Genomic DNA, 16071 nt, shown 5'->3' on the forward strand with positions numbered 1-16071 from the left:
TATCAGTGATTACATAATTATGTTTTTTAAAGACACCTCTGTGTAAATACTAAGGATGTGAGAAAAGAAAAAATATACTTCCTTTAATCACAGTCTGTCTGGATCTTAACTTGGACTATCCATTTCTGCTTCTTTAGAAGAGGTCTGATAGCCTTTGTTTTTAGTCGCATAAAAATAGCACTTTGAGAGTCAATAATGAGTTCCAGAGACATAAATACCGGCTAGATAGGAGAGCTGTTCCGTTTTACATGAACAAAATGTATGGTGTGATTATTAATTCAGAGCAACAAAGCCTACATTTTAAAAAATGCAAATGTAGCACTGGAGTACACACAGCAAAACCAAAGCCTCTTCTCTGGTTCTGAGGATGGGAAAAACAGAAAGTAATCACTGTTTAATAGTAACATGGCTGTAAGTATCAGTGCTGGACTAAGGGCTCTGGTAATTGAGAAGTCAGTCACCTAGTTTCCTCTGCCTATATTGTACAGAGCACTACATTTAGCACTTAGACCTCAGACTTCAACTCATTCACTACTTTAATAAAAAATAAACAACTAAAAATAATAATTATCATTTGTGTGGCATTTTTAGTTTTGTAAAATAGTTTACAAACATAATTTTAGTTAATACAACAACTGTGAGATTAAGTCCAGTAGGTATTATTCCCATTTTACAGATTAAGAAACCAAAGCTGAGAAAAGTTAAGTGATTTCCCAAAGATCACACAGCTAGCAAGTGTCTGAGAATAGTAAGGCAGTTTCAAAGTTTGCACTTGCCAAAATTTATAGTACTGTATCATCTAAAGTACAGTCAGCAATGTTATCATTTGAAAGACTTGTATAAACTTATTGAGAAATTATGAGAACCAAGAGAACAATTTATATTATAATATTATGAAAACAAACAGCTTTGAAAGCTGTAAGAACTCTGATCACCTGCAATAATCATACATGGTTCCAGAGAAATACTGATGAAACACGCTATCCAATTCCTAACAAGAGTGGTGATGGACTAAGAGTGCAGAATGAGATGTGTTTTGGATACGACCAGTGAGAGAATGTTTTGTTTGACCATGTATATTTGTTTCAATTTTTTTTTATTTTCTTGTTTTTTCCAGCAATAAAATATTTTACTGCCTTAAAAGCTGTTGATCTCTATACTTGATCCTATTGTTTATCCTAGAAGTGAATTACAAACACCATGCACAAAGTTTGGAGACCTAAAGGAGAATCTCCTAAGTAGGGGCAGCTAGGTGGCTCAGTGAATAGAGCGCCAGCCCTGGAGTCAGGAGGACCTGAGTTCAAATTTGACCTCAGACACGTTACACTTACTAGCCACGTGACCTTGGGCAAGTCACTTAACCCTAATTGCCCTCCAAAAAAAAATCAAAAAGAAAAAGAATCTCCTAAGTAGCTGGTGATAGTTAGCAGTTAGAAATATGTGAAGGGGGGGCGGCCAGGTGGCTCAGCAAGTAAGAGCACCAGCTCCAGTGTTAGGATGACCTGGATCAAATCCGGGCTCAGATACTCAGCACCACACCCAGAAATAACTGGCCGTGTAACCTTGAGCAAGTTACTTATCCCCGATTGCTTTAAAAAAAAAAAAAGAAATATGTGAAGGACTCATCACAAAGCAGTGCAGTCTATAGGTAGAATGCCTAGCAGTTATCTTAAAGTTGGAAATTGTTAGTTAGCCTTTCCATGGTAAAGGGGCATATGCATATGGTCAGACTCGCCACAATTTTGAACTCTGTGATACATAAAATCCCCTTTCTAATGATGGATAGAAAATATTTTAAAACCTTTGAATTTTTTTTTACATAGCATTGCTCCACAAATGTACATGAACATGTAACTACATGGATAGAAAACCATTCTGAGTCAGGAAAATTCAAGTTCAAATCTCCCCTCTGATACAGACTGGTTGTTTGATCCTGGGTTAGTCACTTAATCTCACATTTTATTGTTGTGGTTGAATGATTTCAGTTGTGTCTGACTCTTTTGTAACCCCCTTCAAGGTTTTCTTTCTTTTTTTTTTTTGGAGGGAGAAGGCAGGGCAATTGGGGTTAAGTGACTTGACCAAGGTCACACAGCTAGTAAGTGTTAAGTGTCTGAGACCAGATTTGAACTCAGGTCCTCCTGACTCCAGGATTGGTGCTCTATTCAATGTACCACCTAGCTGCTCCTATTTGGGGTTTTCTTGGCAAAGATACTGGACTGGTTTGCTATTTTCTTCTCCAGTTCATTTTCTAGATGAAGCACTGAGCAAACAGGGTTAAGTGACTTGCCCAAGGTCACACAGCTAGTAAGTGTCTGGGGCCAAGCTTGAACTCAGCTCCTCCTGACAGCAGGGTAGGCACTCTATTCACTGCACCATTTTGCTGTCCATGATCCCTCATTGTCCCCAAGCAACAATTGAAGACTAAAAACTGAAGAGTCATTGACTATATAAGTAGAAAGAAGAGGAAGGTTGCATCTGAAACTCCAAGACAAGCTGCGTGTCATACTGTGCTGCCTTTATGAAGTATACTTTATGAAAATCTTTTTTATGTGTAATTTAATTTCATTAGTTTCTTTGGCTTCTTTCAAGATTCATCACAGAGCCCACTTTCTACAGGGAGGCCTTTCTTATTCTCCCTTGCTTTTAATATCTTCCCTTCCAAATTACCTTCCATCTTCACTGTCTATCTTGTATGTACTTACACATTCACACATGTCTCTGCCATTAGACTGTATGGTCTTTGAGGACAAAGACTTTTTTCCCCCTGCTTTTATTGGAACTTCAGCATTTTTCACAGTGCCTGGAATGTAATAAAGGTATGATAAATGATTGATGTAGCTTTTCTGTTTACCTTTTTGTAAAGTTTAGTTTCATTTTTAAAAAAATTTAAATGCCTTAATTTTTTAGCAAGATTGAAAAAGTAAATGACTCTATTTCCTCACTCTCCTCTCTTAATGTTCTTCCTAGGGTCAGCGTCTTTTTGAAAAGTTGCTACAATTGGCTGCTCGAAATATTGAGATCAAATTAGTAAGTGATTCGACAGTCCATTCAAAGGTTTTGGAAGACTTGAAAGTAAAGGGTAAGACCAAGGTTAATTTGCTATTATATTAAGTGTCATAGAAAGAAAACCACTTTAATTTCAAGTTTCATTTAATGTGCCTTCAATCAAAACAAAATCCTTAAATATTGTAACTTTTACTTCCTTTTGGAAAAATATCTCCACTTAAATATTCTTTTTAGAAAAGAAACTTATGGGGCAGCTAGGTGGCACAGTGAATACAGTACCAACCCTGGACTCAGGAGGACCTGAGTTCAAATTCGGCCTCAAACACTTAACACTTACTAGCCATGTGACCTTGGGCAAGTCACTTTAGACTCTATGAGCCACAGTTTCCTGATTGGGAAAATAAGAGCTGGATTAGACAGCCTCTAAATATTCTGCTAATTCTCCAGCTCTGTTATTCTGTAATTATCGAAGTCAATATGAAAGAGAATACAGAATATATCCCATTTCTCCTCTTGCCTATCAAGTAAAAAAAGTTTTAAATTGAAATGTTCATATGGAAAGAAAGCCAGTACCTTAACCTAAGGATCTCTGAGACCTTGCCTAATTAAAAATGTTAATATTGCCAGTGCTTCTAATGGATCATACTCCTGAGAATCAGTTTTGCATATATTTATATATTAATAGCAATATATATTTCTTATATTGATACACATGCACTTCTGTTTTTCTCATTAGATGTATTTGCACCTTTTTGAATTTAGAGAGTTGCATAACTCAGAGTACAGGGGCAGATTTCTTAACCTTTCTTGTATGTGTCATTGAACCCCTTTGGCAGTCTGGTGAAGCCTGGACAGCCCTTCTCAGAATAATTTTTAAAATTTTTATTTGAAGGAAACGCTAAATATCCATTGGATATTTGAAAATTAAACATATAAATTAAAAAATTTAGATGGGTATAGATCCACCCTGCACAACCTGCGTCCATAAAGGCACTGACTCCCTTCAACCCTAAATGGGCTTGTGGCATGTCAAAGGATTTCCTCTACATACAAAGGATGTTTTCCTCTCCATTTTTTGTGGGCCAGAAATCCTATGGCATGCAGCAAGTGTCTGAGGGCCATAAGCAACCAGTGGGCAGCAGGTTGTGCAGGCCTGATATAGATGAGACAGATGCAGAGGCAGGGGGCATGTGAAGTTTTGAGGGCAGAAATGGGGAGAAGCCATCAGAGGGACCCACTACCTTTCTGTCTAGGACAGTGTTTGTTGATTGGCTTGTGATTACAGTCATCTACTCTGGTCACAGGACAACTGCAATATTGTGACCATTTCTTGACTCCACAGTTCAGAAGAGATATTGGCAAGCTTTAATATGTGCAGAAGAGGGAAACAAGTACAATGAAAGGATTCAAAACAGTGTCACATAGGGATCATTTGGAGGAACTGGAGATATTTATTTCTGAAAAGAAAAGATGGTGGGGGAAAGTGGGAAATGATAGTTATAATCACATATTTGAGAGATTGTCATGTGGAAAACAGATTAGATTCATTTTGTTTCATCCTAGAACTGTGATGACCAATAGGTAGAAGTTAGTGTTTTCTGTTCTCCATAAGAGAAAACTTGCTAACAATTATAATTGTACAAAAATTGAATGAAAGGTAATGTGGCTAAATGGATAGAGTGTTGGACTTGGGGTCAGGAAAACCTGACTGGGGTCAAGTCCTGTCCCTGATGCATGCTAACTATGTGACCATGGGCAGTTCTCTTGTCCTCTCAATGATCTAGCTAGGGCAACTCTCTGGGATGTGTAACTTATATGAGTTGCAATCCAAATCAGTGAAAAATTCTGGGAAGTTCTAAACCAGCGAAATCACAGGCAGATCTGGACCTCCCTGTCATTCCCCTCCTCTTAAAAAAAAAGTAGAATAGGATACCTTGAAAAATAGTCAATCTTCTATCACTGGAGGTTTTTAAGTAGAAAATAAATAATAGCTCTTCCTGAATATTCTAGACAGAATTCACAATTTGAGCAAAACTTGGACAAGTTTCCCAAGTTCTGTTTGAGCCTAAGGTTTGTCCTTAGTGCCTCTAATACTGAGATTCTGTGATACTGTGATTTTGACACATCTATTTTCAGTTAGAATTTGAACTTGTGTCTGTAAGCAATAACAAATAAGAAAACAGAGTCTATTCAGAAAAAAAGTTTTATGAAGTGCTTGCATGTTACTCTGAGCCAAAAAGCCTAATTTTTGCAAAGAGCTATTGCTACTCATGTGAATTTACCTTTTCAGAGTGAACTGTAACCATTTGTTTGCTTATATAAGGTTTGGTCAATTTGGTACAATTATTACTTTTTCTAGAAAGGGGAAGCAGGCTTATTTTCACAAGTACATATGAAGATCGTGAACTTTATGGGAGTTGAAGGGGATAACCTCATTCAGATTTTTAACAAAATGACAGTTCTTATGAAGTCACAAAGTTTATTTAAGGAGTTTATTATCATTCATAATTAGATCAAATATAGAACCCCAAATAAATCACTAATGACTTTTAATTTAATGAAATTGGACTAGTCTTTAGAAACAACTACAGTAAACAATTATTTAAATTATCATAACTCATTTATCTTTCTAAGTACTTTCAGGCCTGATCCCTTGGTATTATAATATTAAGTAGAAAGAAAACAATGTATTTTATTGTTTATTTTATTCATGAAATTAAGCTTTACCTAAATATTGTGTAGAAATATAATGGGAGTAGCTGTAGCTCTTATACAGTCATTGTACATGGATGTAAGTCAAATACATAAATAAGGAAGAAGTAGGTTTGAGATCCTTAAAAAACATTGTAAAGGTAAATAAGGGTCTGGTAGGGCTTGGTTATAGTGCTTTCATGTTCTTAGTTTCAGCAAACTGTTATATTTCTTTTTTACTTTAATCATATGGGCAAGAAGACATAAGGCAGGCTGAGGAAAAATGTCATCTTTAGCTGTTGAAAAATATGTAAGTGCAAATTAAGGCTGTTCCTTTAATTAACTTTAATAGCCTAACCAGGCTAAAGAGAGAACTATTAACAATGATAAATAAGAACTGGCAGTCACGGGAAAGAGCCTAGAGATATTTGTTATGTTAAACTGAATGCCATCCATATGAGAGGGCTCAAATTCCAACATGGGATTCAGGGTAAATCAGCATGAAGTTTTCTCATCAAAGTCTGGAAATAGTAGTGGTCTTCAGGGTAAAAGTAAGCTATGATTTATAATCTTTAAAAATTAGTGAGAAACTGTCAAAACTTATTTCCTTTAAAGCTTTTTTTGATAGAATATCTCAGTTTTTCAAAAGAAGAGTTACATCAAAAATTCATCTGAAAAATTAAAACTTATGCCTTAGAGCAGGGGTGGGGAACCTGCAGCCCCAAGGTCACATGTGTCCTTCTACGTCTTCAAGTGCAGCCTTTTGACTAAATCCAAACTTCAAGCTTCCTTAGAGTTTGAGTACAGTGTGATGAGCACTGCTCCTAGAGTCAGAACCTGGAATCAAATCACCTTTGACACTTATTATGATGTAATAATATTGTTATATAAATACACTGTACCAGAATTTGTCCAGCCATTCACCAATTCATGTCCAGCTCTTTGCTGCAACAAAAAACATTAATGTGAATATTTTTTTTCAGAAGGGTCTTTTCCCTCTTTCTCTAATCTTCATTAGTGGAATGAATGTCAAAGTGCTGCACATTTTAATGACTTTAAGGCTATAGTGCCAGAATGCTTCCCAGAATGGTTCCAATTCACATCTGTACCAACAATGTCCCTGAGAATTCTCTCCAACAATCGTCATTTTCCTTTTTTGTATTCTTTGCCAGTATTATGGGTGAGAGCTGAAATTTCACTTATTTTAATTTGCATTTCTCATTATTGATTTAGAGCATTTTATATGGTGATTAACACACTAGCAGTAATCCATTTTATTTTTGTCATCAAAATATAACTTTACTAAATTTTATTTTCTTGTTTGTAAAAGAAACTTTAAAATAAAAAGCACCAAGCTATGAATATAATGTACCCAGGATACCTTGAAAGTATTCCTTTGTAGTAACATTTTTGTCAGGGGCAGGTCAGTGAGTCAGAGTTCTGGTTCAATTTGAGACAAAATTAAATATTCATAAGTCATTGAATAGTTATAAAAAAGTTTACTTACCCCATCACAGTAGGAACAAGGAACAAGTGGCACTTAATTAGCATCAATTGTCTCTACCCTTCTTGTCTTGCTGTAAAGCCAAGCACGAGCAGCTTTCCAGAGGACTGCTGCTGTGAACAGCTTTCAAGTTTCTGATTACATAGTATAGTAAATACTCTATTTATTCAATAACAAATCAGAGCAAAACATTCACAGAGAATCAAGGTACAGCATTCACAACATTACAACTTACCACAGAAAATCAAAATACAGCATTCACAGTGACATCACTAAAATGGCCACATAGTTTTCACCAAAGTGGTCACAATAGTTTTAAAAAAAGTACAATTATTTAGTAACTCCATCATTCAGTCATTCTTAAGGAGGCCTCTTTAAGGGTCACAAAATATAGTAGTCAAAGTTCTCCACTCATGGGGCATACTAAATTACAAATCAGTCACTATTCAGTCGTCAGTCACTATTCAATCATCACTCACTACCCAGTCATCAGTCATTACTCAGTAACCTCTTAAGGGGTAGTGGAAAATACACAGGCCATCCACCCCTAGGTCACAGTAAATCATAATCTTCTCAGTCAGTACACAGTATCCAAGTAAAGTCTTCTTTTAGCTTAACTCAAGGCTGGCTCTCAGCTTCCATGGTTCCTCTTCCAATGCTGCCAGCTCCAACTGTCACTTGGATTCAAAGGCAGGCAGCTCCCAGTTCCTTGTCCATCTCCTTGTCCAGTTCTTCATCCAGTTCCCATTCCATATTGAAGCTCATAGTGTCCAGTACACCTCAAATCCTTCACAGTTCCTGTTTATGAGAAGACAAAGCTTAACAGAGCCACAATAATATTCATGCACATTGCCGGCACCATCATCAATTCACTGTCTGTCTGTGAAATCAACTCAGACCCACCAAGGTCTGAGAACTCAACACAAATCATCAGTAAAGTCCCAGGACCTCCAAAACCCTCCTCCAGGACTTTTGTAAACAAACGACAAGAAAATCCTCTTTCAGGGCTTCCAGTAAGGTCCCAGGGCTTCTGTACAAAGGTTCATAAACAAACATCAACACAGACAGAGCAGACAAACAGAGTTCTGGAATACCACAAGTTTTCTCCTTCTTGACTCTGCCACCACAAGAGTCTTCTTCTCAGCTCCTGCTGTCTCTAGTCCTGGGGCTCTCCTTATATAGATCAGGGTTTCCTCTGTCCCTACTCTCTGTTAGAGATCTCATCTACTATCACAATTTCAACTACGAACGTGCCTAGAAAGTTTTCCTGTATATAATAGATACTTGATACTTTTTCTTTAATTGAATTGAACTTACAACTCTAAGCAGGCAATCACCAAATTATAATTCTACTCCACTTCCAATCTTTCTCACATGCTTCAGACATATTTAATGTTCTTCTAGATATTTCCATGTTGGTGTTTCACTAGTCAACTCAGTGACACTGTCACCTCACCTCAAATTCAACTTGTCCCAAACTGATTGTATCATCTTAATTTCCCAGACCTGTTTCTCTCCTTTGTTTCCCTAATTTTGTTAATGACGGCATAATTCTCTGTTACTAATAATTGAAATCTCTGAGTCTTTAACACTTATCTTTCCTTTGCCCCCACATATGGTAATTTTCCAAGTTCTGTTCATTCTACATCCATCAATGAAAGCAAGTAATTTTTCTTTCATTCCTTCTACCACCACTCTGTCTCTTGGGGGAACTGTTGCACATGGTTCTAATTAATTTTCCCTTCTGTTGTTCCCTATCTCTAAATCCAGCTAGTGTACTACTCTGAATTTGCCACTTCTCTGATTTTTTAAAAAAGCCTACACACTTTAGGTAGCTCACTATTGCCCAAATAAAACATTTTACAAATAGATGTTTGACCTGGGAAAAGTAAATTTAACTTTGGGGGCTTAAATATCTTGTATTCAAAATGAGGATATTGGGCTATATATACCATTAAGATACCATTCCACATTTGGCATGGCAGCTAGTGTCCTCTACTACCTAAATGCAACTTCCCTTTCTAGGCTAACCCCACATTACAGCCCTTAATATTCTCATAGTCTAGCCATATTGAACTACTCACCATTCCCCAAATATCTCTAATTATCCCATGCCTATGTCTTTGCTCATACTGTATCCTGAATCTCCCAAATTAATGTTATTTAATTCCTGTCTTTTAAAATACAATCCTAGTTTCACAAATCCCTTTCTGCTTCCTTCTACCCATCTCCCAAATGGAAGTAACTCCACCCTCTTCTTGAACCTCTCACATAACTTTATTTTTCTTTCATCTGTCTATAATGCTTTGCTTTCCATTGTCATTATTTGCATCCAGATCTTTACCTCTCCTACTAAATTGTAAATTGCTTGGAGCAGCTGTCTTTATATACATTGTAGTGTCTAGGACAGTATCTTCTGTGTAGTAGTTTCTTGATAAGTATTGAGTGAATGAATGAGTTCTGGTCATTGGTCACATTAACACCAACTTATAGGTTACTATTTAAGGATGTTCACATTACAGTAGGATGTAAGCTTCTTGAGGAAATAGAATGTTTTATTTTTGTCTTTGTATCACTAATATCTAGTAGTCCCTTGCATATGTTGGGTATTTAATAATTGCTTGTTGAATTGATTCCAATTTAATATGAACAAAGAATTTATTTCCATGGATTAGATTTCTGGATGTTTATTGTAATTTCCTGGTGGCTAGTAATATACTTAATTCCAGGAAGAAATTATAAATACACACACATATATACATATATATGGAATGTATATACTATATATAATATCCATATATATGGATATATCCATATATATATATGTATGTATCTGTGGACCATCCATATTTTGTTGGTGACTCTTCTTTTCTGTGATATATTCTAGTATATGCTCAACATTATTAGATCAGCCCTATGTCAGCTGGTATGTTAGGATTTAGTGTGCTAGACTCAAACATTGCTTTTCCTCCCACTCTCTTTTTCCTTCACATAATTCTAGGCAATCCTTGTTTTTCAGTAGTGTGGGATGTTATTGTTCCCAATTAACTGTTTGTTTTGTCATATTTCATGTCCCCAGAGTTCCAGTCCCTTGGTTGTTAAGATCAACTTCTTATCTATAGGTGGAATATTGCTTTGGAGGGACGGATCATTGGTACATTTGTTTTCTGGGCTTTTTTTATATAGAGCTTTTTCAAACCCTTTCCAACATTTTTCTTCAGATATACTTAAGAATTATACATGGACCATCTGGGTTAGTTTGTGTTGATATCATATTATATTCCTTATATTTACAGAGCATTAAAAGTTTTCGGTAATATAATTTGAGGGGTTTTTATAAGGACATTGAAACCACTCTTTAGATGTCAGTTTATGTAGATCTTTTTCTTTTATTTCACCTTTCCTTTGTGAAATTGATATTCCTAACTCATCAACACTGTTGTGCTGTTTCTTCCTTCTGGCCTCTAGCATGATCCTAGGGTAGAGCCAGGATCAAGGACAAGCAGGGACTGGTGATGTACTGGTTTCGTAGCCCTGCCAGAAGCCTTTCTTCCAAGGTTAGAGTAGAGGGAAAGACTTGAATCCCAAAATTATGCCCTTGGACATAGAGAAGGTGGTCAAAATTACATATTTCAAACATGCATATAGATAATAGTTTAAAAGCTTATAAAATACTTTTACATACATTATTTTTGTTCATGCTTCTTCATGGTTATAGCCTTATAGAATCCCAATTATAAGAGGCCTCAGAGGCCATCTGGTCTAACCCAAACTCCCACTCTGAAGACCCCGATGTCCTCTATGAGATCCCCAACAAGGGGCCATACAAGCCTCACTTTGAAGACCTCTAGGCAGCTATATGGTACAGTGGATAGAGTGCTGGGCCTGGGATCAGGATGACTCCTCTTCCTCAGTTCAAATCCAGCCTCAGATACTTACTATCTGTGTGACCCTGGGCAAGTCATTTAACCTCGCTTTCCTCATCTGTAAAATGATCTGGAGAAGGAAATGGCAAACCATTCCAGTATCTTTGTTAAGAAAACCCCAAATAGGGTTGGCTAGGTGGCACAGTGAATAGAGCACCAGCCCTGGAGTCAGGAGAACCTGAGTTTAATTCCAGCCTCAGACACTTAACACAAAAACTAGCTGTGTGACCTTGGGCAAGTCATTTAACCACAATTGCCCTACCTTCCCCCCTCCAAAAAGCAAAAAAAAAAAAATGGGATCATGAAGAGTTGGATTCAACTGAACAACAGTAACATTAGTAGAAAAGAATCTTCTTCCAGGAGTAGCCCATTAAACTTTTAGGGACAGCTCTTCTTCTATAAAACATTTATATAGTGCCTATATGCCAAGCACTATACAAAGTGCCATTTTTTTTTCTGATAAATATCTTATTTGATTTGATAAGATTTCCTGTACATTGAATTAAATTATGTTCCTTTCCAATCTCCATGTATTACTCCTAGTTGTGCCCTCTGATGTCAAGTAGAACAAATAGAATTTTGCTTCTATGTGACAACGCTTCAGATACTTGAAGACAATTTTCATGACACTCTAGAAGTCTTTGCTTCTTTAGTCTAAACATTTTTGGTTCCTTCAACCATTCCTTGTATAGCATCATCTTAAGGACTTCACCCTATGAATCATTCTGTCAGATACTTTCAGGTTCATTGATGACTTTCCTAAAATGTCAGTCCACAAGTATTTATTAAGCATTTAGCTTTGCTTTTTTTAATACCGTGTTAAGCACTATAGTTTTTTTAAAAAAAGGAAAAACATGATTCTTGTTCTGAGCTCAGATTCTAATATGAGAAGACAACATGCAAACACTTATATACATACAAGATAGATGAGAGGAAAAGATTTATTTCAGTGTGGAAGGCATCAGAAGCTGGGGAAAGCTGGGAGAAGGGCCTCCAGCAGAAAGGATTAAAGCTGAATCTTCAAAGATGTCATGGAATTTAAGAGGTGGAGTGGAGGAGGAAGAATTTTCTGGACACGGTGGACAGTCAGTAGTAAAGCATGGAGACCAGAGATGGAACATTGTATATGACAAATAGGCCAGTGTAGCCAGATTGTAAGGATATGGAAGACTATAAAATATAAGACTAGAAAGGTAGAAAAGGGGTTTTACAGGTTGTAAAACATTTTAAAAGCTAAAGAGGACTTTATATTTAACCCTGGAAGTGATAGGAAACCTTTAGAGTTTTTGATGCCTAGAACAGAGCACAGTTATCCCGGTATGGTTGGACTAGGCCAAATTGCAATGATATTGTCACCTTGCTATTTTTGAACACAAGAATTCAGCAGAGAGATAAGTGACTTGCCTCAACCTATAGTAGTATCAACCTGGAAATTCACACATCCTCAGTACCACTTGCCTCTGGAGCCCTTCCCTCTCCCTTATTAGAAAGAGTAGGAGGGGCAGCCAGGTAGCACAGTGAGTAAGAGCACCGGCCCCAGAGTTGGGATGACCTGGGATCGAATCCAGGTTCTGATACTTAGCACCACACCCAGAAATAACTGGCCGTGTAACCTTGAGCAAGTTAACCCCAATTGCCTTAAAAAAAAAAGAAAGGAAGGAAGAAAGGAAGAAGCAAAGAAGGAAAGAAAGAAAGAAAGAAAGAAAGAAAGAAAGAAAGAAAGAAAGAAAGGAAGGAAGGAAGGAAGGAAGGAAGAAAGAAAGAAAGAAAGAAAGAAAGAAAGAAAGAAAGAAAGAAAGAAAGAAAGAAGGAAAGAAGGAAAGAAAGAAGGAAAGAAAGAAGGAAAGAAAGAGAGAGAGAGAGAGAGTAGGAAGTGGAAAGCTCCTCCCATATCCTCCATTGAAGAATGGTGGCCAGGGCAGCCATCTGTGTGTTCATTTCCCACCAGGTTACCCTCCTCTGGACTTCATCTTGCTCTCTCTCTATTTTTTTTTTTTTTAAGCAATCGGGGTTAAGTACCTTGCTCAAGGTTACACGGCCAGGTGTTTCTGGGTGGGTGCTGAGTATCTGAGCCCAGATTTGATCCCCAGGTTATCCCAACACTGGAGCCGGTGCTCTTACTCGCTGAGCCACCTGGCCGCCCCTTCATCTTGCTCTCTTGCCACTGCGGATGCCCCCCTGCCCCTTTTCACAATTGCCACCTTGGCATTTCTTTTCATGTGACCTTGTGAGTTGTATCCCTAGTACTTAGCACAGGGCCTGGCACACAGTAGGAACTTAATAAATGCTTCTTCATTGAGAGACAGAGTTTGAACTCTTGTTCTCTTACTGTAAATCCAATATTCTCTCACACATCATGGCCTGAGATTGTTAGCTTTTTTTGTCTACCATATCATACCATTAACACATATGAGATTTCAGTTCATTAAAACTCAGTCTTTTATAAATAAACTTAATGTCTAACCCTATCTCCTTGTATTTGCTGTACAGAATTTCTAGGAATTCAAGCAGGAATTGACCTTTATTCCTATTAAAATGCATGCTACTAGATTTAGTCTATCATCCTAGCTTATAGAGATTCTTTTGGGGTATTGATTCTACCATTCAACATGATGCATATCAATGATATCTATCCTTCCCACCATTAAGTCATTTAGTAATCTATGTACATCAACCAGAAGTCATACCAGGCCTTGATTTTCCATATCAGTTTCTGGTAGAAGGTACCATTGTGGGTATATTTTTCTTTTAAAGATTTTCTTCCCCTCTGCTTTGGTGTTCAAGCCTGTGCCTTCATTTCCTCACTGTGAAGGTGTAGCATTTAGGTGCCTGTACAAACCATACAGCGAAAGATGTGCTTAGTCTGGCACCATAATGATTCTTGCAAAGGGGTCCACTGGATAGGATGTTAAATTGAATTGCCTTACATTAAGTCTGCTATTGGTGATTGCTTATGTAGTTGCAGAAGTGGCTTGATTTTTCACTCTGCTTTGTCCCATTTCATACCTTTCTTTCCAGATTAATGACTACTCCTGCTGTAGTTTGAGTGCAAGGTGACTGATGTCTTTGGTGTATTGTCAGCCATAAAAATTCTGTACACAGAAGGATATGTGGTGCAGTACTTTGTTAAACACTGAAATGTCTGGTGGGCTGTCAGGGCCCTGGTCAACCTGTTACTCTTTGGAAGTGTCAGACTTTTGTTAAAGTGGTAGGTCTCTTGTCTCTAACCAAATCACCTTGTTAACCATGGTTCTATATAAATTCAATGCCCATTCTTGTTCCATGTAGGCCCTTACTCCATAGGGTTGTCACCTTAAAAGTGGGAAGAAAAAAGTGAGTAATTATAAATGAAACCTGACAGCATGTGTATATTTAGCAATTAGCTTATTGTTTTCAGGAATGCATTCAGTCATAGCAGTGTGCCACATACAGAATGTTGCCTGGGAACCAGATGAATCCCTTGACTAAAACTCAAGAGATCTCAGTTTTATTTTCTTACAATTTACTGACTTTGAGTAATTTCTTTCACCTTTCTGGGCTTTAGCTGTTGTTTTAAATCTGTAAATTGAGCCTGCTATATGTGTTGCCTCCTTCCCTAGTGACTAGAAGATTCAAGGTTGACCCTCCAGATTTCAGCACAGCCTTTAACTACCCAAGTAGTTAGGTTATGGTGTTCTAGGGAGTGTCGAAAAGGCAACCTTATAGCAGTCATGAACAGGAGGTTATGTATGTATTCCTGGTCAAGAAGCTGTTGCATCCCAGGACAGAGTTTGGGTAAGCCTGGTGATATTGTGTGCCTCAGGGAATCTGGAAGCCTAGGGAGGAACCAGGAGGTATTATATCCCATATTAATCCAGAAAACTAGCAAGAGTTGAGACGTGATATGTACCAGCCCGTCCTACCCATATATACCACTTCAAAATTACCACCTCCTCACATAGATTTTCACAAAGATCTTTTTTACTGATCTGTTCTAGAATTTTCTCAGAAATCAAGGTCAAGCTCACTCTCCTACAATTTATAAGCTCTGTTTTCCCTTTTACTTTTTTTTAAAAAATTTTAATCATGACATTTACTTTCTCCAATCTGGGGTCCCTCTCCTGTTTTCCACAATCTTTCAAGTGTCACTGACAGTGGTTCACCAATCACAACTGCCAATTCTATAGTTCATCTGGGCCAGGTGATATGAATTCATCAAAGATATCTTACTATCTCCTTACTAATCTCAATTTTCTAACTTCTGTACTAATATCAACTCCCTGTTATATATTTTGGTTGGAGCAGAAACTACTCCAGAACCCTTGGAGAAAATGACTGCCAACAAGAGGATGGTCCCAACTCTGGCCCGTTTTAATGGGAGACTTGTCCCAAAAGTTGTTTATTCAGTGCAGTGTCAAAGAGAAATACAAAATTAGCAGTCTTACAAGCTGCTTTACAGTTAGATAGTTTTAAATTTCAACCTCTTAACCAGGCATAAAAGCAGTTAACATGAAGCCATTTCAGTGTATTATGTGTGAGAGAGTTGGGTTTTGTTTTTTTGCATTTCTTTTATGTGCAGGAAATAAAGACCTGTCCCATATCTGATTCATATTATACATTAAATAGCTTTCTACTACTCGCCTTTGAGGGATATAACCCTCAAAGTTCAAAGTAAATCTCCCCTGGGACACTGGGCTTGGGGGTTTTATAAATAGTATGGGAGCCTAGCCCTACTACCTCCCTCTTATTAGATGCCACAATCCCCCCAGGGGTGAATCTGGTCCAAACCACATACCTAAGTCCAGAGTAGAGGGGCCCTTTAGGGAGAAGGAATAAGTACATGCACCAGTCTTGTGGGCCTACTAGTGGTTTTATATTGTTAAACAAAGTCTGAACTGAGAGAAGCTTTTGGATTCATCAGGATTCATTTCTGGACCTAAGCTTTATAACCTTATATTACTATTT

General features: G+C 37.4%; 1 protein-coding gene across 2 annotated transcripts in view; it reads left to right on the forward strand.

Annotated features, from left to right (window-relative positions):
* The window catches only part of PLD5 (phospholipase D family member 5), a 426787-nt gene that overhangs the window by 262568 nt on the left and 148148 nt on the right, over positions 1–16071 (forward strand). For both annotated transcript variants that reach the window (XM_069064474.1, XM_069064475.1), the window contains one exon: positions 2968–3079. In XM_069064474.1, the coding sequence (XP_068920575.1) occupies positions 2968–3079 (112 nt within the window). The remainder of the gene's footprint in view (positions 1–2967; positions 3080–16071) is intronic.

Source organism: Petaurus breviceps, unplaced genomic scaffold (assembly GCF_028583685.1).
Source record: "Petaurus breviceps papuanus isolate PSGF00001 unplaced genomic scaffold, PetGlider_PUasm1.0 90633, whole genome shotgun sequence".
Taxonomy (NCBI): Eukaryota; Metazoa; Chordata; class Mammalia; order Diprotodontia; family Petauridae; genus Petaurus; species Petaurus breviceps.